At 36.8% G+C, this 23,387-nt stretch overlaps 1 protein-coding gene and 1 pseudogene across 1 annotated transcript; one reads left to right on the forward strand and one right to left on the reverse strand.

Annotated features, from left to right (window-relative positions):
* Positions 1–1,602: 1,602 nt before the first annotated feature.
* Positions 1,603–12,602, reverse strand: LOC149820120 (Phosphoglycerate mutase family protein). Its single transcript, XM_089983121.1, has 5 exons — positions 12,164–12,602; positions 11,808–12,053; positions 11,433–11,514; positions 2,266–2,480; positions 1,603–2,003 (listed from the first exon to the last, which is right to left on the reverse strand). Exons 1-5 carry the CDS (start codon positions 12,463–12,465, stop codon positions 1,883–1,885), a joined length of 966 nt encoding a protein of 321 aa, XP_089839247.1. The 5' UTR covers positions 12,466–12,602; the 3' UTR covers positions 1,603–1,882.
* A 10,075-nt stretch (positions 12,603–22,677) lies between these two features.
* On the forward strand, positions 22,678–23,073 carry LOC149820121 (xanthotoxin 5-hydroxylase CYP82C2 pseudogene; annotated as a pseudogene).
* The last annotated feature ends 314 nt before the right edge of the window (positions 23,074–23,387 follow it).

A 23,387-nucleotide genomic window follows, 5' to 3' on the forward strand; every position in this document is an offset into this window, starting at 1 on the left:
TCTCACAAATTTCATGTTATATATGCAAATTTAGTACAATATTTGCGACGTTTCAAGGTTTTAATTTAACAGGAGGTTCACAAATTTGGTTATGTGAACTTTGTGAGGTTCGCAAAAAAAAAACCCATGCAAATCTACCTTTAAGTGAGAGGTTGCGATACCCGAGGAGCATACCGATATATCACGCGAACCTCAAGGGGTCCGTTGTGCGAAGGTTAAAATGATTTTTTTAATGACAAACATTTGTGGTTTTGAACATCGGGCGGATTTTTGAAAACTATATTGTTTTTTAAAAAGCATGTCATTTTTGTTGTACAACATGGTCATTTTTTGTAATTTAAAGGTAACACAACTCACCCCTGTTTGTAACTTAAATAATTATAGCCATAACTACAGTAATCACATGAGTGAAGAATCTTATACCTATCCATGAGTGTTGTCATGCTCAAGATAGTTGCTTAAAGTTGCCACAAGTAAACTTTATCTAGGGAAGAAATAAAAAAATAAATAAAGGAAAAATATATGGTGGTTCTGTACCATGATATCTTATGGTGGTACACACTCTTGTTTGCGTGGATCTAGCCACCAAATGATAAATCTAACAGTGCAGATGTGTTTAGCATAGATTATTCAATGTCTTAGAAGTTTTATTATGTCTTATACTCCATAAGATTCATTTTTGAGGTGGTAAAAAATCAGTGGCTTACAATTCATTAAAATAACAATGTTTTAGAAATAATAGAAAACATCCTATTTGTGTAAACGTTAAACACATGAACATAGTAAATAGGACAAGCTCAACGTCATCTATAGGTTAGATTTTTCTTTCGAAGCTTAGATCTATGCAAATCAAATGTATACCACCGTAAGTTGTGGTAGTAAAGTACCCCAAAAAATGCCTACCATGAGTGCATAACAATGGTGGGCCACAATTCATCTGCGCCACAAAGATTAAAAACTGGTAGACGTGAATTGGATACAGTGCCTATAGCCGCACTGTGTCACCCAAAAGGCTAGCTACAGTTCCAATGTGTTTACAACAGTTACTGAAAGCTTCTTAGATAAGTAAAAAACATACCCTTTGAAAACTCGCTGTGGGAGCACAATGCTCTCAATTCTTGCACCTCTCCTATGCTTTCCACATGTTTCGTCTATGCTTCTATGTCTTCTTGCACTTTTCATTTTTTTTATGTGCTTTATCTCATGCTTCTCACTCACTTCTCATATACTTTCTAATTGGTAGTCATCTTTTTTAGATTTAGACAAAAAATTAATTCTTACACTAAAAATTCATAATATTTAAGAATAGTCATTTTTATTTTAGTTTTTATTTGTGTTCTATTTTTATTCTCATTTAATTTTTACATCGCTTTTTTTTTACTTCTCACTTCCTATAAATTTTAAAAATTCCCGCTTCTTGCTTATGTTTCCCATATTGTTTCCCACTTCCGCTTCCTAGTATAGCAACCTTAGTTTACAAAATGCAACAAAACCTAGTGTCGGGATTTCCTCAGCTTTGGAAAATCTAGCAATAATTAAAAAAAAATTCTTTTTATAACATTTGAAAAAACTTGGCACATTTAAGTACAAAAAATGGAAAAAATAAATTATGAAAATATGAAAGGCTTTAGAAGGCAATGATATCATAACCAAGTATTTTCAATTTCGTGTAAATGATTTCCCCCATGCTTCAGCCACTTCCACATCATCCACTGTTCCACATGGATTATTTCATGCATGTAAACTACAAATTAGTGGAAGGAGATACAATACAGATGACCGCAGATGCAGAATCTGAATTGAAGGGAAAAAAACCTACTGATGAAAAAATTTGAGCCTCTTTCTATGGAAACCCAATCGCACCAACAGAACCCATGAAATTTCACCTACAGGCTGGTGGATTGAGACACTTATAAACAGCAGAACCTGGCTGTGTGTAAGCAGGAATGGTTGCTGTATCCACGAGTCTGACTTCGCCAGGGATAAAGAAAAGATCCATATGCCTGGAACAGAACCAAAACATCAGCACCAAGAAAAGATTTAAAACTCAAATTAGGACATTTAGGGCAACAAGATTGATAAACAACTTGTGCCGAGAGGAGAAGTGGTGCCACTGGAGACTAGCCCAAACGAGATGAGCCTGTTCAGGCTGTCTAACTAATAAACTAGCAAGGTGCATCCACTTTAAGAGGTTCCATGTCCTGCCAGGAATCCTTGAGCAATTTCACTCGTGCTTATCCATAACTGAATAACAGCAGCCCTTACCTGCGAAGATCAAGACCCACTAGACCAGCTTGAAGGACACTCAAGTTGTCTGAATCAGGTGACACGATGACAATGCTATCGCCTGAATACTGGGTCTCTAAAATTGACATTAACTGTGTAACACGAACAAATACATCTTCGACACTCTCATTTGGTGTTCCATCAGCGATAGGAGGTGGTTTGGCACTAGGAGAAATTCTATCAGAAGCATAGACCTTAAGATTCATTCAAGACAATGAAGAACATGATTACATGAGCATAAGTGTTCCAGAAAAATTGAACTTCAAAACCCAATTGCTCAACAATCTAGCAAAATATTATTAGTAATTCTAATTAAACAGACAAACAAAAAACACTATAAAGAAAGCAAGACAGTAGTTTTTTTCACTTTGGGGCTACAAAAAATCACAGGAAGCTGAAAGATGGTTTCTAATCATGCTTAACAAGAATTTTTTTCTTGGGACAAGAAATATGCAACTCATCTCTGGATTAGACAAATACAAAGTAATATTTTATGGAACAAGAAAATATGTAACTCATTTCTGGATTAGACAAATAATAGTAGCAAAAACTGGATGCAACTGGGGCCAGGCCTTGTACATTAAAAGATACCAAATCAAAAGATGTAGAAACACTTAGATTTACTGGCAAGGTACAAGTTTCTACACTATTTTGACAAGTATCACATGGCTCCCTTTTGGAACAGATTTGGAACAGATTACTTTTTGGCACAAATTCGCATTTTTAACAAGGTGCACTTCTCTTAAATGCAACAACAAAATGAATTCCACATCATGAACTAACATTGCTCAACTTTGTCATGCAAAAGCCGTCCAACATGCATTGGCAATGGTCCTGAAAGACAGATAAGAAGGATAACAAATCATACCATGATTCAAAGTCTTTTTTTTGGATGATAAAGCTGGGGTTTGGCAGACCCCTAGCAGTTCATTGATCAATAATGAATATCAAGGTCATACATTTAGCATGTCCAATCCATCTGTCTTTTCAGATAGAGCAACTATTAATGATAGCTGAATTATCAAAAGCCCTAGCTATGAATTACAAGATTTGTCCACATAACTCTAATTCTTTGGAATCGAAGAAGCCTGGTGATGATTTCTTGATTAACCAATTGTCCACATGCATAACTCTAATTCTTTGGAATCGAAGAAGCCTAGTGATGATTTCTTGATTAACTAATTCAGGTCGACCATGACCTTCAGGATGTTAATTCAGAATGCGGACTACATCTCTTCTAGACAACTCAAGATACACCTGATGATCCTAAGGGATAAGATCCAGAAATACCTTCCACCAAAACCATTCTCTGATAGCAACAGAGGGATTCCCTTGAGTCCATCCAGCAACAAGGAACCTCCCAAAACTATCTCTCACAGTAAAGTTGATCAACCATTTACTACGATAAGTACTGAATATGGTGAAGATTTTTATAAAGAGCCAAAGTGATAGGATGAAAGCTAAGGGTCAAACCAAAATTCAACTTGGTTGCCCCTACCGATAGTCCATTTTGCATCTTCGATCATTCCAATGGATGCCCATATAATTCCCTTCCAAACAGAACATCCTTGATCCCCTTCTTTGGCATCCAAATCAAATGTTTCTTAATATATTTGGCATGCATGGGCTCTACCCAAGGTGCTGCAGAACAAGTTATGACATTCCAAGACAACTGCATGCCATATTCATAGTAAAAAGGACTTTAATGCCCAATCCACCTTTTATCTTTCGGGAAGCAAACTTTCTCCCAACATAAAAGATGAATAGACTGCCTTTTGTGATGACTTATTCACCATGGGGTTTTGTCGATTTACTGCTCTTGACTTCCATAGTTTGCTCTGCATTTTGCATTAGTAATTATGTTTCTTATGTGGTTTGCATGTGAGATTTGGCTGGTTGTGGATGGCAGTTGGTATTTGTCAAACAGTTTGTGGTTTCATCTGTTACAAGATTGTGTGCCATAGGACAAAAATTATTGGCCATAAAAAATTACAAAGGCAGTGAATTTTTCTTGGAAAAGTTCAATTATTTGATGTTTTTATCAAAAATATTATTGATATGTGAGAGAGGGAGAGAGAGAGATTTTCAACCCAATTTTTTTAGGTCACACAAACAAGCCGATTATTTTTTCACATTTTTCTACCCAATTTTCTCATGTTACACAAATAAGAAAAGAAATTTCAGTGAGAGAACTTCTCAAAAAATGTCAAACTAATGACGGTACATGAAATTTCATGAATGGTGCAAAGGAAGGGAGAAGCAAGTGCTAGCAGAAGAAAGTAATAGTGAGTTGTGATCAAAGAAACGTGTTAAATGCACTTATTATGGCAACTATAATCAAGGTGAATAAGAGAGACATTGCCAGGGAAAAGGATACCATCACCTTTCTTATGAAAAGAATTGAAGGTTGGAACTTGGGAAATCTAATTGCCACAATGGTAGGCTATTCATCCACTTTTATAGTCAATTTCTTGTACAACATGGTGGTTCTGCCTCTACCTTGATAGTTGTTTTTTATCCCATTATAGGAAGGGGAGCACTCAATGCTTTAATTTTCCACTAGGATCATTCATCACTTGCCTAGCTTCTCGTCTAATTTTTCAATAAATGCATGGCTAAAACCTACAACAGAGTTGACTGGACGTTTTTGGAAACCTTTCTTTTGTTCTTTGAATTCAGTAAATGGTGGGTTGATAGAGTTATGGTGTGTTCGGAGCTCCTCGTTTTCTATGATTATTAATGGTAAAGTGGGGAATAAATTTCTCAGTAGCAGAGGGATCAAACAAGATGATCCTATTTTCTCATATCTTCTTATTATTATGGAGCAGTCTTTGAGAAGGCTTTTTCTGGAAGAGAAGATGGGTCAGATTATCCCTAGTGCAGTCTGTTATTTCAAGTGGGGTCACTCATTTTTCGTAGATAATGCTTTATACAAGAAGTCGGTTCAGCAATTTCTTGAGGTTATGAAAGATTTTGAGAGCAAATCAAGCCTTCTTGTTAGTCAAGATAAATCTGTATTTCTTCCTTTCAATCTCTGTAACAGTAGTGTAGAGGAAGTGGCTCGGTTCTCAGGCTGGACCAAAGGAGTTCTTCCCTTGAAATATTTGGGATTACCTCTATTTAATAGATCATTTGAGTACCATATGTGTGAACCTTTATTACTTGAGTTCAGGAGGTCAGTGGAAGGTTGAGACGGTTTCAAGCTTTCAAGGGCTGGTAGAATTACAACAACAACAACTACGCCTTCATCCCAAAACAATTGGGGTCGGCGATATGAACCAACAAAGAAAATCATTCTGGGTCTTCCACATGAATCCTTCTCCTCCAATCATTTCTATCCAATGCCATGTCCTCGGTGAGGTTCAAAGCATTCATATCCTTTCCTATCATCTCCATCCAAATCTTCCTAGGCCTACCCCGACCTCTTTTAACTAATATATTTTTTCATTTCTCCATCCTTCTGACTGGAGCATCATTAGGCCTTCGCCGAATATGTCCAAACCACCGTAAACGATTTTCTCTCATCTTATTTTCAATGGGTGCAACGCCTACCTTCTTACACATCTCCTCGTTCCGAATCTTATCTTTTATTGTATTTCCACACATCCATCTAAGCATACGCATCTCAGCTACACTCATTTTTTGAATATGATGTCTTTTGGCAGTCCAACATTCCGTACCATATAGTAAAGCGGGCCTAATAGTCGTCCTATAAAACTTTCCCTTCAACCGCAATGGCATTCTACGATCGCACAACACTCCAGTTGCACTTTTCCATTTCATCCACCCAACCTTTATCCTATGATTTACATATCCATCAATTTCTCCATACTTTTGAATGATAGATCTCAAATATTTGAAACAATCATCCACCGGTATTTCTTGCTCACCAAGCTTCACTACACTCCCATCACTACTTCGTTGCTTACTAAACCGACATTCCATATATTATGTCTTACTCTTACTCAACTTAAAACCTCTTGCTTCCAATGTCTGTCTCCATAATTCTAACTTAGCATTAACCTCAACTCTAGATTCATCAATCAAAACAATATCATCAGCAAACAACATGCACCACGGCACATTTTCTTGAATTGATCTCGTAAGCTCATCCATCACTATAGCAAATAGGAAAGGGCTTAAAGCAGATCCTTGATGTAACCCAACCGTTATAGGAAAATTGGTTGTCACCCCTCCACAAGTGCGGACATTGGTTACTACTCCTTTATACATATCCTTAATTATACTAATGTACTTGAGAGAAACACCTTTCTTCATCATTGTCCACCAGAGAACGTCCCTAGGTACTCTATCGTATGCTTTCTCCAAATCAATAAAAACCATATGCAAATCTTTGTTCCTCTCTCTATTTCTCTCAATAAGTTGTCTAAGAAGATGTATAGCTTCCATAGTTGATCTTCCAGGCATAAAACCAAATTGATTCTCCGATATCATGACAACCTTCCTCAACCTAGACTCAATCACCCTCTCCCAAAGTTTCATAGTATGACTCATGAGTTTTATACCACGATAGTTTGTGCAATCTTGTATATCATCCTTATTCTTATATAGAGGCACCAAAGTACTCGTCCTCCACTCATTAGGCATCTTATTTGTCCGTCAAATCTTGTTAAAAAGATTTGTCAACCATTCTAAACCTTTCTCTCCCAAGCATTTCCAAGCCTCGATAGGTATACCATCTGGGCCAACTGCCCTTCTTGATTTCATTTTTTTCAAAGCCTCTGCAATTTCTTTCTTTTGAATCTTGAGCATGAAGTCATGATTCATCTCATGAAAGGAATGGACAAGTCTCCAAGATCTTGGGCATGACTTTCATTAAATAGCTTATCAAAATAATCTTTTCATCTCTCCTTAATCTCCTCATCTTTGACTAAAACCCTTTGTGTTTCATCTTTGATACATCTAATCATACCTAGATCCCTTGATTTCCTATCTCTCATCTTTGCAAGCCTATAAATATCCTTCTCGCCCTCTTTGGTATCCAACTTGTCATAAACCTCCTTATATACCTTATCCCTCGCGTTTCGAACTACTTTTTTAGCTTCTTTCTTTGTTATCATATACTTCTCCAAATTCTCATTATCACGACTCTTACTTAGATTTCTGTAACAATCTCTTTTAACCTTAATAGCTAATTTGACATCCTCGCTCCACCATGATGTATCCTTACCTAGCGGTGCACTGCCTTTAGACTCACCCAATACCTCCTTAGCCACCTTTCTCATGCCACCCGCTATCTTATTCCACATTGATTCTGAATCCTCCTCGAGACACCAATCAACTTCCTTAACTACCTGCTCTACAAACATTCTTTGTTTAGCTCCTTTGAGTGCCCACCACTTAATTCTAGGATGTATCCTATGTCTATCCATTTTACGGCATTGTCTAATTCTAAGATCTAAAATTAAGACTCTATGTTGTGTAGCTACACTTTCTCCCGATATAACCTTACAATCGATGCAACAACCCCTATCTTTCTTTCTAAGTAGGAAAAAATCTATCTGACTCGTATTAACCCCACTTTTAAATGTTACTAGGTGAGACTCCCTCTTCCTAAACTAAGTGTTTGCTAAAATCATATCATAGGACAAACCAAAATCTAAAATCCTTTCTCCACTTTCGTTTCTTTCTCCTATACCATAGCCTCTATGGATACTCTCAAATCCATCCCTACTAATGCCTACATGTCCATTAAGGTCACCGCCGATGAAAAGCCTTTCACCATAAGATATCCCTTGTACTACTCCATCTAAATCTTCCCAAAATTGACGCTTAATGGAATCATCTAAACCTACTTGAGGTGCATAAACACTAATAATATTAATAATATCCGTACCTAATACTAATTTAATAAGTAAAATCCTATCACCCCTTCCTACAGACCTCAACTACATTATCTATAAACTCACGACTCATAATAATCCCTACTCCATTCTTATTTCTATTTATTCTTGTATACCAAATCTTATATCCCCGAGGTTCTATCACTTTTGCCTTCTCACCTACCCATTTAGTCTCTTGTAGACATAAAATATCAATCTTTCTCTTACACATAACATCTACTAACTCTACCAACTTACCAGTTAAAGACCCTATGTTCCAAGTGGCTAACCTAATTTTATGGTCTTGGACTAACTTCTTTACCCCCACCCGTCCAACAAAGTGAGGGAACCCTTGCCTATTTGACACCACACCCGGGCGCCGGTGTGACGCGTCGCTTTCGGGCGACGACCTAGCAACCCTTGCCCATTTATCACTGCCTCCGGGCCTATAGAGTACAACGCGTCGCTCAGTAGGGAACGCCCCAACGAAATTCTCATATTGGTTCACATTCATAGGGTATGACTAAGTTTTTTATGTTGGCTGTCACTGGCCTACCGCAACCCTCCTCCTCCTTTATCTGGGCTTGGGACCGGCAGTGTATAACTAAACAGTTATACACAGGCGGAGTTAAGGGCTGGTAGAATTACATTGGCTAAATCGGTTCTTTCTTCATTCTCTCTTTTTTTGGATGATGTGTTTCCATCTCCCAGTTAAAGTGGTTAAGGAATGCAAACCAATTATGCAAAAGTTTATTTGGAGAGATGACTCTCGAATCAAGTCTGCACCATCTTTTGGATAGACAGTGAGAGAAGAGAAAGAGTGAAGGAAGGGAGGAAGTCCACTCTAATGGAATTTGCAAAAGGTTAATTTCATCCTTGTTGTGAGAAAGTGGGAGAGTGGATAATCCTATTTGTGACTGGGTTTTACAAATCACCTGCTAAACCATTTGTTCACATCTGGTATCCTGAAATAGGTCATATCTGACCATGGGTATGCCAGCTTCATTAGATATCGCATCTGTGTGGGTTTTACAAAACTCCTGCTAAATGACTTGAAAGGTACCCTTTGCCAAAACCTACAATCTGGTGTTTTGACCTTCCAGAGAGAGAGAGAGAGATAGAGAGAGAGAGAGAGAGAGAGAGAGAGAGAGGCAGCCTGAATGAGAAGTGTTGATTATGGCATGGGCATCCCTAAAAGGAAAATGTTTTATATGAAAATTTTCTCCATCACCTGAGATGAAGAAAAAAATTCATATCAAAATTAACTAATCAAGGTGCTTTAGAAAACTTTTAAATAAAAAAATTTCTCTCATTTGGAACGATGGAAAAAGGTGACACTTTTTCTTTCCTACCTCCAATTTTCCTATCATTTCCCACTTCCAAACGTGCCCTTTGAGGGCATCCCTCGAATTTCTGCCAGATCATTTTGATCTTCCCCTTTTTATAAGATATCATAGATGATTCTAAAGGTGGGTAATTCATCTGTGACAACAATGTTTGTTTTGATTGTTTCATACTCAAGGTTTAGCCCAAAAAGGAAGTTAAACACTTTCTCTCCTCAATAGGATGACTGACTCCTTCATAATCATTTAATTTGTCTACTAAGTTTATAACATTGTAGTCAATAAGTGGTCCTTCACCTTGTTTACTCAATATTTTTGTGTGAAATAGGACTAGAAGGGAGTTAAGTTGTATCCATATAAATTCTACAAGTTTCAGTTTTTTCCTATCATTTGTCTAACATATTATTCAAAATTATTAGTGTTGTGGCTAGGGATGGGGAAAAAACCGAGCTGCTCGTGGCTCGACTCATGTTCGGCTCATAAAGTACTTGTTAGAACTCATAAAATAGGCTTAGAAAGCTTAATATGAACAATTGGCACTCGACTCAGCTCGACTCGTATAAGCTCGTTAGGTAGTAGGAAATAAATTTTAGATATATTTTACATGTATTTTTTTTGTAATTCTATTTCTTCCTGCTCTAAAAAAATGTAATTTCTTTTAAACAAGCCAGCTCTAACTCTTCTCATTTAACTCAGGCTGATTATGAGCTTGAACTTGGCTTGGCTCGCCACAAGAATGAGCCAAGCTTGGTAATTCAGCTCGTTTGCCAGCCCTAGTTGTGGCAGGATAATAAAATAAGTCATGTAACTGCCTCCCATATAATTTAATAGGATGTCCCTAATGACCTAGGGACTCCTATACCAGCCATGCGATCTGCCTGCTGCTCCTTTCTTCTCCTCTATCTTCGTCACAAGAGACATAGAACTCTGATCATTTTCATCAAATGTCCTGCCACCTTATTCTCCTTAGAGATACACACCCACAATGGCAATAGTGACAACTGGAACCATTTCTTGGTTTAAAATATATTTTGAATGAAAACTTCCATCAGTCTGCAATTTGCAATTATAGGATTTTTCCATGAGCCAAACAACCTTCTGATTGGAAACTTTCAGACCATGTTAATTTATCAGAACCATGAAGAAAAAATAGAACTGCGAAGAAAAGAAGCTGTGGAGTATTTATAAAAAAAAAAAGACGAGAATAGAAAGAGATAGAGCTATAGTATGGAGAGATTTATTTTGTTCATAATGTGTGCAAAGAGTTTATGAGGAGAGATATGGCATCCTAATGACAGGGGAAAACAAAGAATGACGTGTAAAAGGTCAACACAACAGTAGGACAAGACTAGACATAAATATGTGTTTTCATGAATGGATTTGTACAAGCGGGTTCCAGCAAGCATTCTTTGTTGGATATGGTGGACTATTGTGCCAGTAACGCATGAACGATGATGCAAAGTTTCATTTTGGGGAACCATTTTTTGGTTTAAAGTGGATTTTGAATGAAAACTTGTGTCAATCTGTAAATTGCAATCATCGGATTTTTCCAAGAGGCTAACAACCTTTGGATTTCCAACTTAATCTAGAGGCGCAGTTTCACTTGGGTGAAGTAAAGTAAAGGCAGAGAGACAGCACAAGCAATGAAAAATGAAAATCAAACACCGTACCAGTTGAAACAGTGGAAAATAAAAAAGGGAATGTATTGCAATTCAAATTATGAGTGCATAATATGTCCAAATACTATTCTTCATTTAGAACGATTTTGTAAATGTAGCCCGTATTTCATCTGTAGTTGAGTACATGATACCAATTCCTATCAATGCAAGTTCTTGAATGATACAGCCAAAACAAGTATTTGAATCAACATAATTCAGTTTTAGATAACAAAATGCAGATCCAACGGGGAGAAACCATGGATACACGTCCATAATTAGATCAAATTCCATCAACATTTTACCTCATTGACAGCATCCAGCTTCTTTCCCTCGTACACACCCAAGCCGCGAGCATCCAAGAAGCTATATTCTGGGACAATATAGCTGAGAAAGTACATGAAAGTCGAATATCTTCGTTACAAAAGATCAAAATTGGAGATACGCACATAGAATCCACTATGGTACTGAATTAGGATACTCTGCATAGTCAATTATAGAAAGATGGATGTTATCAGCATGGCATAGTTTGCTATTTTTGGGTAGTAAGGCTAAATCAGACAAGATAATTTCAGCCATTTGCTGGCCATAGTTGTCTCAATGCAATACAGATCGGTTGGGCAGAAGCGCGAGCGAAAAAGAAAAGGAAAAAAAAACACGAAGGAATTAAAAAGCATTACCTGCGAGTAATGCCATTCACTGCGGCGATAATCTCTGCAGCTTGGTAAGAACGCTGGGTGATGGACGGCCAGATCCAGCAATTCCCATCACAAGCCCCCAACCTCTTGAGCTCGAAAGCCGATTCGACCGTCTGCCTCTTCCCTTCTTCCGACAATCCGCTGTCCACGGAGGTCTTCTCCACGGGGTTCGTCCTGATGAACCCTTGGCTCTCGGTCTCCGACTCTCCCGCCCTAACCAGAAAATACCTGAACCAGGAGACCAAACAACGCGAGATGATCCCAATTCCACAAATTCAGCACTATATTACATTCAGTTTTATGGAGTGGAGGAAAGAAAGAAGAGGAGGGATCCAAACCTGTTGACGAGGCGAGGAGGAGGCATCTGAAAGAGGCCCCGAGCGTCGGCGATCGAAACGCTTGCGAGGGAAAACGGAGATGGGATTGTTGGAATTGGGTCGCGCAGCGGTGAGAAGAGAAGGAAGGTAGTGGTGGTGAGGATGGTGAGGAATTTGGAAGCCTGGTGGTGCTGGTTGGGGTTTCGGGGAGCAGTCCTGCTGGAAGGGAAGAGGGCTGGTCTCCCTCTCGGAGGGGGAGATGCGGGAGACGCGCAGCAGAACGCTGCTGCCGCTACCGAACAGAACGCCGCGCAGACGCTCATTTCCTCCTCCTCCACGCCGCCTTGTTAAAGACTTAAAGAGGCGTCGTCGCCATGCAACCTGAGCTTCAGCTTTGCCTCTCAGGTTTCAACAATGTTTGGTGGTTTGCAAACGGGATAGAGAGCTTTTGGATGTATGAAAATATCTTGCTTGACGCATCGAAGGAGAAGCGAGCGTTTGTTTGAAGACAAAGGTTGTGCAAGCAATCATATGAGCAATATGCTAAAAACAAAGGCGCCTATTCAAAAAATTTAAAACACAAGCAGCAGCTAAACATAAATTTAAAAAAAAAATCACTTATTTTGGCTGCATTTTCAGTCTGAAAGTATTAAAAAAATATTTTATGTCAATCATTACCGTGATACGTGTTAAAACCAATGTTATCAGTATCGGTAGCTGCCCTAAATCTTTGGGCCACTGATTCAGCTGTATAGGTCGATACCGATACTCAGCTGAATCATTCTAAGCCCAAAAATAATACAAATTTATTACTTATGACACCTGCTACAATCATTAAAATAATATTAAAAATACTTTTGGTATTTGTTATATTTATTAATTTGTTTATTTATTTTTTACATTTATTTTAAAAATAGCTGATTGCCTATAGTTAGATACACGCCCATACTGATAACATTGCATGGAGCACACCCTCCTACAATGAGAAGCATGAGGGTCGTTGGGGATTGAGCCCATCAAGTTTTATGTCAACGGAATGCATAGCATAGGTATATCACATCCTAGATCAAATAACATATTGATATTTGACCTCAATAAGTTTACTCTTAAAGGTTCTCTTGTATGTATCAATTGTATAGCAGTCTTGTTATCACAATAAATTTGAATTGGATCTTTTAGAATATCCAATTTCAAATTTATTAGAAAGTCATTTATCCATACACCAAAGTTGACAATCATATTACAGGCTATATATTCAACTTCTTGGATATATTGTGTCACGCACCCTTGCTTTTTGTATAATCATGCAACTACCCTACCTCTTACCATAATTTTGACCTTTATCTGCTTGATAGTATAGATCGAGTTCCTTAGTTCTTCTTAGATACAAAAATATTATTCTCACTGCTTCCCAATGAGGGAGCTCAAAATTGCTTTGATATATACTTACTAGACTTACAACAAAATTTAGATTGGGTCTAGTACAAAGCATAACATATATCAGGTTTTTAATTGCTTGAGTATAAGAAACATCTAGTTATTCTTGTCCATCTTTTGGACAATCATTTTTGCTTAGTTTTAAGCCTTTAACTACAAGAATATATTTTGTCTTGGTACTTTTCATTCTAATTTTTTTTAGAATATGATCAAAATATTTTTCTTAACTTAGACATACCAACCTTGATTTTTCATTTATTTGTATTTTAATTTCAAGAATACATGAGGCTTCACCCATATCCTTTATTTTAAATCGAGAATATAACCAAGACTTAGTTTCAGTTATCATGTTTTTATCATTCTCTTTAATTAGTATGTCATCAACATAGAGGGATAATATAGTAAAGTGATGTATGTAGACTTAGGCATGGTTTGATAGGACCGATTCAGGAGGTCTATTCATGCTCACTTAGACATAGGTCAAATACTATATACAAGTATATGCTTCATATGTTTTTCAAAATTCTATCTCTTTAGGTCTTAGAGCCCTCTGATTTCTTACATGATGAATCATATTTACAAAACATCCCCTACCTATGTTGTCCCGACCACCACGTTGCTGAGTTTTCTCCCTGAACCATAGTTCGAGACAAAGCCTCACAACTGGACCACTTATTTGGGCTAATAACCTCCTGTCATGTACCGAGGGCCATATTCCAAAGTATATCGGCAGATACTCAAGGATGTTGAAAAACCATAACCTTAGAATCAAAGATATATTTTATGACACGTACATTGAGCCTCGGCTCGAGTATATAGGCATAACATGATTGGACATAGATGATATGAACCTTAGAGTCAGGTTAGGGTCCTATGAGCATTTTCAAAATGCTCGCATGATAGAGTCAACTTTTAGGGAGTGTTGTATGCACATCCTTGTTTGTGCAACTCTGTTGTGATGTGAATGTGATCCTGCAATTCTTGTTTTCTATATTTTCTCACATTCTTTCAGAATAATTTTCTGAAACCCTAGAAGTCTTTTCAAAAATTCTTTTATTTTCCAAAAATCCAGGTGTCCCTTTTTCCTTCCCCTGGATCTTAAATTCTTCAATCTAATATGGTTCTGCCTATTATTTTCTTTAAAAATCATGTGTCTTCCTCGATTCTGTCAATATTTTAATCCTCTCTATTTTTCAATTTATCTCGATGACATCCAACCACATCGGTAGTGTCTTTTCTGAGGGTCATATCTCATACAAGATGAGGCAAGATCTCTCTGAACATCAGATCCTGAACATCGATCATTTCCTTCCCCGATGGTACTATTCTTGACTCACCAATTTTTTATGTATGTTTTCAGACCATCTGAGCAATTGCGGATTGGAACTGACATCAGCAGTGGGCAAGCAGATTGTCAACGACAATCTTATTCAAGCCCTAGCTGAGCGATAAAATCTGTGCACCTGCACCTTCTAGTTTCCGTGGGGAGAGATGACACTGCTCTTGGACAAATTTTCAGATATCATGGGTCTACCCAAGTCAGCTGGTCAGCCAGATGATCCTCTAGAGCAATAATTTTTTATCAATGTCAAACAACTTGATCCTCGAGATGCTCTGGCTCGGATGACAAGACACAGGTCTTAGCCACTGATGGAAGCATATAGAAACCAACACATTGATTTGTTTGAGCTCTACCACCAGTATGGGGCATATGAAGATGCCATCACTTTGTCTAGAGCAGCTCAAGAAAGAATACAACATGCTATGATCTTGTGCACCATAGGATTGGTCTTCTTCTAGGACAGACAAAATTATGTGGACATAAGAATTGTTCAACTTTTGCGAAGGTGGGGAAGTCAGCTCACCAACCGCCTCTCTATCATTATAGTCGCCCTAGCCTTCTTGTATCATGGTTTGACCCGCTTCACACTCAGAGATGTAGTCTTAGTGGAAGGGTGCACGTACGCCTTACAGTCATGGTTTCTCCAGTATGTGTCGAAAAGAGCTAGCTCCTTCAGATACAATGGCAAAGCGCCAGAGCCTACTCCCCAATACTAAGCCCTGATCGAGAATCTACATCAAGATGAGATCATTTGATACTACATCAACTGGCAGGAGTCACCTTCTCGCTATACCTATGTGTGTGGCAAGTGCTACAGACTACTCAGACCATTCTTTTGTGTCAACTACCAGCCAGAGAGGTGTGTTAGACTGTTCTTGCATAGGCAGAAGCATATTGATACCCGACTGTTATCAGACATTGTGTAAGAATTTGATCTAAAGTCTGCTTAGTGGTTTGGAGCATACCATTATGCCAAATATAGTTGGGGTTCCTTCGTCATTCTTTCCATTTTTTTTAGGCCTAAAGTGTCCTCTGACTATCTCGAGTGGTGGAAGATTGTCTACTCGCCCTCTTTTTGCCTATTATCTTATTAATAAAATTATCTTCTTTTGGCATCTTCAATTCGTTCCACTACAAGAAATCTATGGATTAGCGACGAACGTAATCCATCACTGAACAGTTTAGCGACGGATAACTTTTATCGTAATTTTCTAGTCGCTAATTAGTGGCATAACATATCTATCGCTACTTTTGTCACTAATTTATGATGGATTAGCGAATGCCATGATCCGTCGTGAAGCCATCACTAATCCATAGAGATTTGGTTTTGTGATAGATACACATCCATTGCTAATTTCATCGCTATTGTAGCGATGAATTTGCAACGGATTACAACCCATCGCAAAACATCGATCGATTCAGTTTTGTAATGGATAAATATTGGTCCCAAATCCGTCGGTAAATTGGAGGCTAATACTAATTAGCGACGGATATTATCCGTCATAAACATTAAAAAAATATAAAAAAAATTATTTGAAATATAAATATCAAGAAAAATTTTCTCGTTATACAATTTATATATCCTATGTATAAAAAACAAAGTACACATAAAAAATACATATACAAAGCAGGTGAAACAAATTTAACATAAGTTACAAGAGAAAAAAATTTATCGATCCACTATAATCCTCGCCAAGTTCTAATTATTTACAAGTGAACATATACAAAGAGTTTCGTTTGAAATGACAAGAATATGCAACAAATTCAACACATGAATTTAATCATCACCAAGATTCGGAGCATCATCCTCTTCATTGTCTCGATTTGCCCCTTCATCCATGCCTCCATCAGCTCCTCTATGCTGATTATCTCTAGCATCCTACAAGAGAACTGAAAGGTTAGTATTGATAAACAAAATATAATGAAATAAATTATATGTGATGCACCTAATCTAAGGCAATCAAAGTAACATAGATGAATGACATATAGACTAGTAATAAAGTGAAGGACATTGACAGAATTCAAATATGTGTTCTAAGGCTAACAAAAAAAATTATAGTGATTCAATCACGCAGATATGTGTTCTAAGGTGGTCAAAAAAATGTTATAGTGATTCAAGCATGCATATATGGTTTATAAGGCTGTCAAATAAATGTGTTATGTATCACATTCATGCATGTATGTGTTATAAGGCAGTCAAAAACTTTCATAGTGATGAAATCATGCTTATATATGTTCTAAGGTTGTCAAGATTTTTTTATAGTGATTCAATCATGCATATATGTGTTATAAGGCAGTCAAACAATTTCATAGTGATGAAATCATGCTTATATATGTGTTCTAAGACTGTCAAACAACTTTCATAGTGATTCAATCATGCATATATGTGTTCTAAGGTTGTCAAAAAACTTTCATAGTCATTCAATCATGCATATATATGTTATAAGGCAGTAAAAAAACTTTCATAGTGATGAAATCATGCTTATATGTGTTCTAAGGTTGTCAAAAAACTTTCATAGTGATTCAATCATGCATATATGTGTTATAAGGTAGTCAAACAATTTCATAGTGATGAAATCATGCTTATATATGTGTTTTAAGGTTGTCAAAAAACTTTCATAGTTATTCAATCATGCATATATGTGTTCTAAGGTTGTCAAAAAACTTTCATAGTGATTCAATCATGCATATATGTGTTATAAGGCAGTAAAAAAAACTTTCATAGGGATGAAATCATGCTTATATGTGTTCTAAGGTTGTCAAAAAACTCTCATAGTGATTGAATCATACATATATGTGTTATAAGGCAGTCAAACAATTTCATAGTGATGAAATCATGCTCATATGTGATGAAATCATACATATACTAGCTTGAAATCTAATGACATGAAACTTTCATACCTGACGGGCACTAGCAGACGAAGTTTCTCTGTCCTGAAAAAAATTGCACAACTCATTACAGACAATGTCAGAAATAGCTTTATGTAAAAAGTCACGCACTGTGTCCTTAACAAGCTGACAGACACCATCCAAGAATTAGCAGGGTCAATCGGACGTTGGGAGTTGATGTTGGCGGGAGAACTCTGAGAGCCCTGGCTGGAGGAGGCAACGACTGGTGTGGTGTTCATATTACTCCCAAATCTGAACACACGACCCTTTTTTGGTTCACCGGTTGCAGTCACCCATGCTGCAGGATCAAAAGGCGGATGCTGAGTGGAGTCATCGTCATATCGCTCTACCATCTACTGCTCGTATGACTCCTACAAAGTAATGGTTACAATATAGATTAATAATTAAGAATTATAATATTCATGGTAACTTTTCTACTACAATATTTATTAATACAATAAATACATACCATTATCGCTCTCGTCTTCTTTGATACAAACTCTCTCATGCTTTTACGTTTATGTGTTTCAATAAACACATCCTCGTAAGGCACAATGCCTCTTTTTTCTGCTTCCTACGAGATTAAATGATAAAAAAATCAATTAAAAAGTATGCAACAATACTTATAAATTTGACAATATATATTGATGAGTTACTATTTTTTTCCGGTGGCTCCCAAAAGTCCTAGATCCACCTGTGTGTAGATGGGCATCGGGCATCTTCGCTCAGTTTTATGCAGCCTTTATTGAGTTGTTTCAAAATTCATGGTTTGCCCACTTGTCGCACATTGCATCCCAATAATCTGACTTGATAGTAGGAGGGTCATGACTCTTTCACTGCAGTGGATCATCTATCCCACCAGATGCTTTTATTGCTGTAGTCTTCATATTGTACAACATGTCGACAAATCGACTGACAACCACTTTCTGCCACACCCACCTCGCATCTTGTTCCTCCTTTACAGTCGTGAAGCGATTCAAAGCTTACAAATAATTTCAGAAAGTTAGTATACATGACTATAACAAAAAATTAAATATGAAACAAATTAGCTATGATAAACAATTATATACCATGAATGAGGACCACAATCTGTCCAACACCTCTTTCGGGTACTCTTTTCATTGAGCGACCGGTCCTAAAAGATGTTGAAGTAGTGACTGCCTAATTTTTTGTATTACTTCTTGTGGCTCGAACCTTGGGTTGTACATGAATGGGTACACATTAATAATCAACTATCGATATATACTATTTATAAGATAAGTATTGGATAAGTGAAAATGAAATACTTACGGTCGACTATCGATATACACTATTTGAATGAGTCATCGTGTGTCAAACTGATCTTTGAAATACAACATGCAGTGATTTGGGCATGATCTGCTATTTTCTTGATCTTTGAAATACAATATTCAGTGATTTGGACAAGCATCTATCTTTAGATACCCCATATCTATAGCGTTGACCATAACCTTCGCATGATAAAAATTTTGTGGCAATTTCTCAGCTTTGGGCAACATAGTCTTCACAATAAAGCACAAACAATCAAAACATGATTGACTCAAATTATACTCTGACTTCAAATTCAGTAGTTGAGGAACTGCAGACAAGATAGTGTGACTCTCGCAACCATTCTACAATGGCTTATCAACATATTTAAGTAAGTCATAAAATCTACTAGCTACATCGTTTGTTGCTTTCTCTACCCCAGTTTGTACATCACTAAGACCCATAGCAGAACCCAGTTCTACTCTTGCAACATCAAATATCAAATCCACATATGGATTATCGTGCACCATATCCACCCGTACGTCAAAATTATTCTAAAATTCTTTACCATGAAACGTCCAATTCTGATAACCACTCACAAAACCCTTCATGTATAGGTGATGTCTAACACCATGAGGTTCTACAAATCGATTGTTCTTACACATCGTGCAGGGGCACCTGATCCGATTAATGGGATCCACTGTACTGACACTTGTCGTTGCAAATTCAATAAAACTGTCAACACCATCCATATATTCAAGCGATACCTCATTATCAACTATCCTACGGTACATTCATTCACGGTTTGTAGCCATTTTATCCTATAATGTTACGGATATTATCTTCATAATAATGCGTCGATAAAAAAATATCAAATTTATCATGCATTGTTGGATATATATCTCACAAAGATATTTAGAAAGATGAAATCATATTCATAAACACGATACATTCAATTTAAACATGATTTCATAATACAATTTCACATGATGGGCATAATTAATTCAAAAATAACTTTATGCACACACACACACACACATATATATATATATATCACAAATATATTTAGAAAGATGAAATCACATTCATAAACACGATATATTCAATTTAAGCATATTTTCATAATACATTTTCACATAGAGGGCATATTTAATTCGAAAATAACTTTATGCAAGCATGGATACACGATACACAATACACACACATAATATATATATATATATATATATATATATATATATATATATATATATATATCACAAAGATATTTAGAAAGATGAAATCATATTCATAAATATGATACATTCAATTTAAGCATATTTTCATAATATAATTTCACATGGAGGGCATAATTAATTCGAAAATAACTTCATGCAAGCATGAATACAGTCATGTCAAATATTGCAATACATTCAATCATTCATATCACAATAATGTCAAACATGTACCTACAACAAACACACTCCAATATCCCGCTAACTACTACCATGACTAGCATGAACTCCGAATTCGCCAGATACCGATACAAATATTATGAAATATAATGACTATCTATCTTACATAGGCCAGATATAACAGATCAAACCGAATGCCAATGGATGCAGAAATTGACTCTGAATCAACTCAAAAGAGATTCGTAAATAACGAGTGTACGAAATCTCCAAATTTGTTTTGAGACTGAGATTAGTCATCGAGAAGACCCTCTCACCTTGAACAACTAGTCATTAAGCCAGGGAGCGAGGAACATTTGGCAATGCATTTTGTCAGCAATCATTTTTTTATCATAGATGACTTCAAACAAGCTAAGGTCAAATATCTTTTGCATTGTTCTCTCAAAAAGTTGATATTTTACGAGTCAAAAAAACTATCTTAAGAACTTGCTTCATGATCATCTTGATTAAAATGGGTCAAATCAAAGCATTTTATCATGCATCATCATGTCATGTCATATGCATTTTTGTACATGTTACTAACCAATTTTCTTATAGTTAACATAGCTCTTAAGAACTCAATTATATTATTAGCTAAGTCTACCTAGTTCTATTTAAAGATCATCCTTTAGATAGATGAACATTAGGTACATAGATTGTCCTACAGATTGATGAAGCAATTTGATACTCATTTGACAAGCGCATTAACCATTTTTATCCCCAAGCATGTCTAGACTAAAAGTATCTTTGTCAAAAAATTTGGTTTTTGTCCTTGTCTCTTCAAGAAGTCTTTATCTTTTAGAAAACTTGTTAGCTATCTTTTGTGCAACATTATGCAACAACAAAGTTGTTTTGTTTTTCGCTTGACCACACTTAACAAAGACTTTTTGCTTATCATACTTAGTTCAAGGGAAAGTCCTTGTGTGAAATAAAAAATTGGCTTAGTCTTTGGTTTTGACCTCACTCGATAAGACCTTTCTGCCTATATAAACATGCATCATATAGAGACCCTCGTGTTGAGCTACGAAAAAGCCTTTAGATATAGAATGCATGATTTGTTGTCATATTATTGTCTTCTCAAAGAACCTTTTCGAAAAAGCTAATATCAGAAGTAATCTTTTATGTTTTCAAAACTGGTGTATCTATACTCAACAACAAAAAAGAGCATTTATAGGCACCTTAATTTTGAACAAATAATTTTTTGAAAAAAAATCTTTTTCAAAACAAATTATTTCAATTTTTTTTAGTCATGATTGTTGGGTTGGCTATTAAAAAACGCATAAAAAGCCGATGGGTTATGTGGTTCAAATCAATGTTGTCGATATCAGCCCTGAATCTTTTGCCCAAAGATTCAGGTGAATTGTTCTAAACCGCCCAAAAAATAATTAAAAATATTATGTGTCAATCCAAATGTGACACATGTTAAAGACATTAAAATATAATTTTAAGTATTTTACTAATGATGCGCTGTTGTCTTTCGCAGAAAAAGTCATGGATCAAGATAAGGTTGGCAATTGGGTATTATTCAACCATTCATTATTGTATGTCTCACACTTGCCCATGTCCCTTGTCCCCTTGTTAGAACCGACTTCTTTGTTTTATTCTAATGATGCATGGTTGTCTTTCACTTAAAAAGTCATGGATCAAGATCAAGTTGGCCATTTAAAGGCTGTCTGGGGTTAGGCAAATCCCTACCAATTATACAGTGATACCAATGGGATCCAAAATTGCAACGTTCCAACACAAGGTGACGTGAACTACTATGTCAAGTTTTGTTACGAATGAAAAGAAAATTAAAAGTAAAATAGATAGGTGATATATACATGATAGATTAACATTTGCCCTCAGCATATGCTACTCACACAACATAATCGGGTAACCACCAACACCACACCATCTCCTTCATCACTAAGGATACCATCCAACTGATAGCGGGCATAACATCTCTCCTTCCTCTTCTCTTCTTCTTTTTCTTCCATATACGACCAAAGAAGACATCAAAAGCCATTCCTGAACCACCAGAATCAGCCGATGCTTGGCCCATTATTGGACACCTCTATCTACTAGAGGGAAATACACCTCTTCATAGAACATTTGCTTCCCTCTCAGATCAATACGACCCCATTTTTGCTCTTAGGCTTGGCCAAAAGCGTACTATAGTAGTGAGCAACATGGAGCTAGCCAAGGAGTGCTTTAACACCAACGATAGAGCCTTTGCCAATCGGCTGCCACTGTTCAGTACCAAGCTCTTCGGCTACGAATGTTCCATGTTCGGCCTTGCTCCATACGACCCTTACTGGAGGGAAGTTCGCAAGATCGCCACCATCGAGCTGATATCAAACCAACGGCTTGAGCTGATCAAGCACATCTGTAGCGAGGAAGTTGACTCCCTCGTGAGAGGCCTATACGCACGATGCGAGTTTAACGAGCCGGTGGAGTTGAAGCGCTGGTTGAGCATCTTGATGATGAATACTGTGGTGAGGATGGTCAGGGGAAAACCATATTTCGATAGAGACAATTTTGAAAAAGATAAGGGAGCGAGAGAGCTCTTCAAGTTGTGTCTTTGAAAAATGATTGGCTACTTAAAAATATTTAATATAGATAAGTTTGATGCAAAGTTTGGAGTGAGAATGTTAAAGTGTATCTGAATAAAAAATCTTGGGCTTTTATTTGCTTAGAGCTCTTATTTTCAGGTCTAGATGGCCAAAGAGTCTTGCTTATTTAGAAGTTTCTACATACTCAATCTTTGCGAGATTATGTAAGACCCGAGATTTTTCTAAGAAAATGCAATGTATACTGTGATTCAGTGATGGTAAATGGTTTGTGTTAATTATGAGGTTTTCATATATAGTTATGCATTATACATATGTATATGCATATA

This window comes from Nuphar pumila, chromosome 12 (genome assembly GCF_984573655.1).
Source record: "Nuphar pumila chromosome 12, dmNupPumi1.hap1.1, whole genome shotgun sequence".
Lineage (NCBI taxonomy): Eukaryota > Viridiplantae > Streptophyta > Magnoliopsida > Nymphaeales > Nymphaeaceae > Nuphar > Nuphar pumila.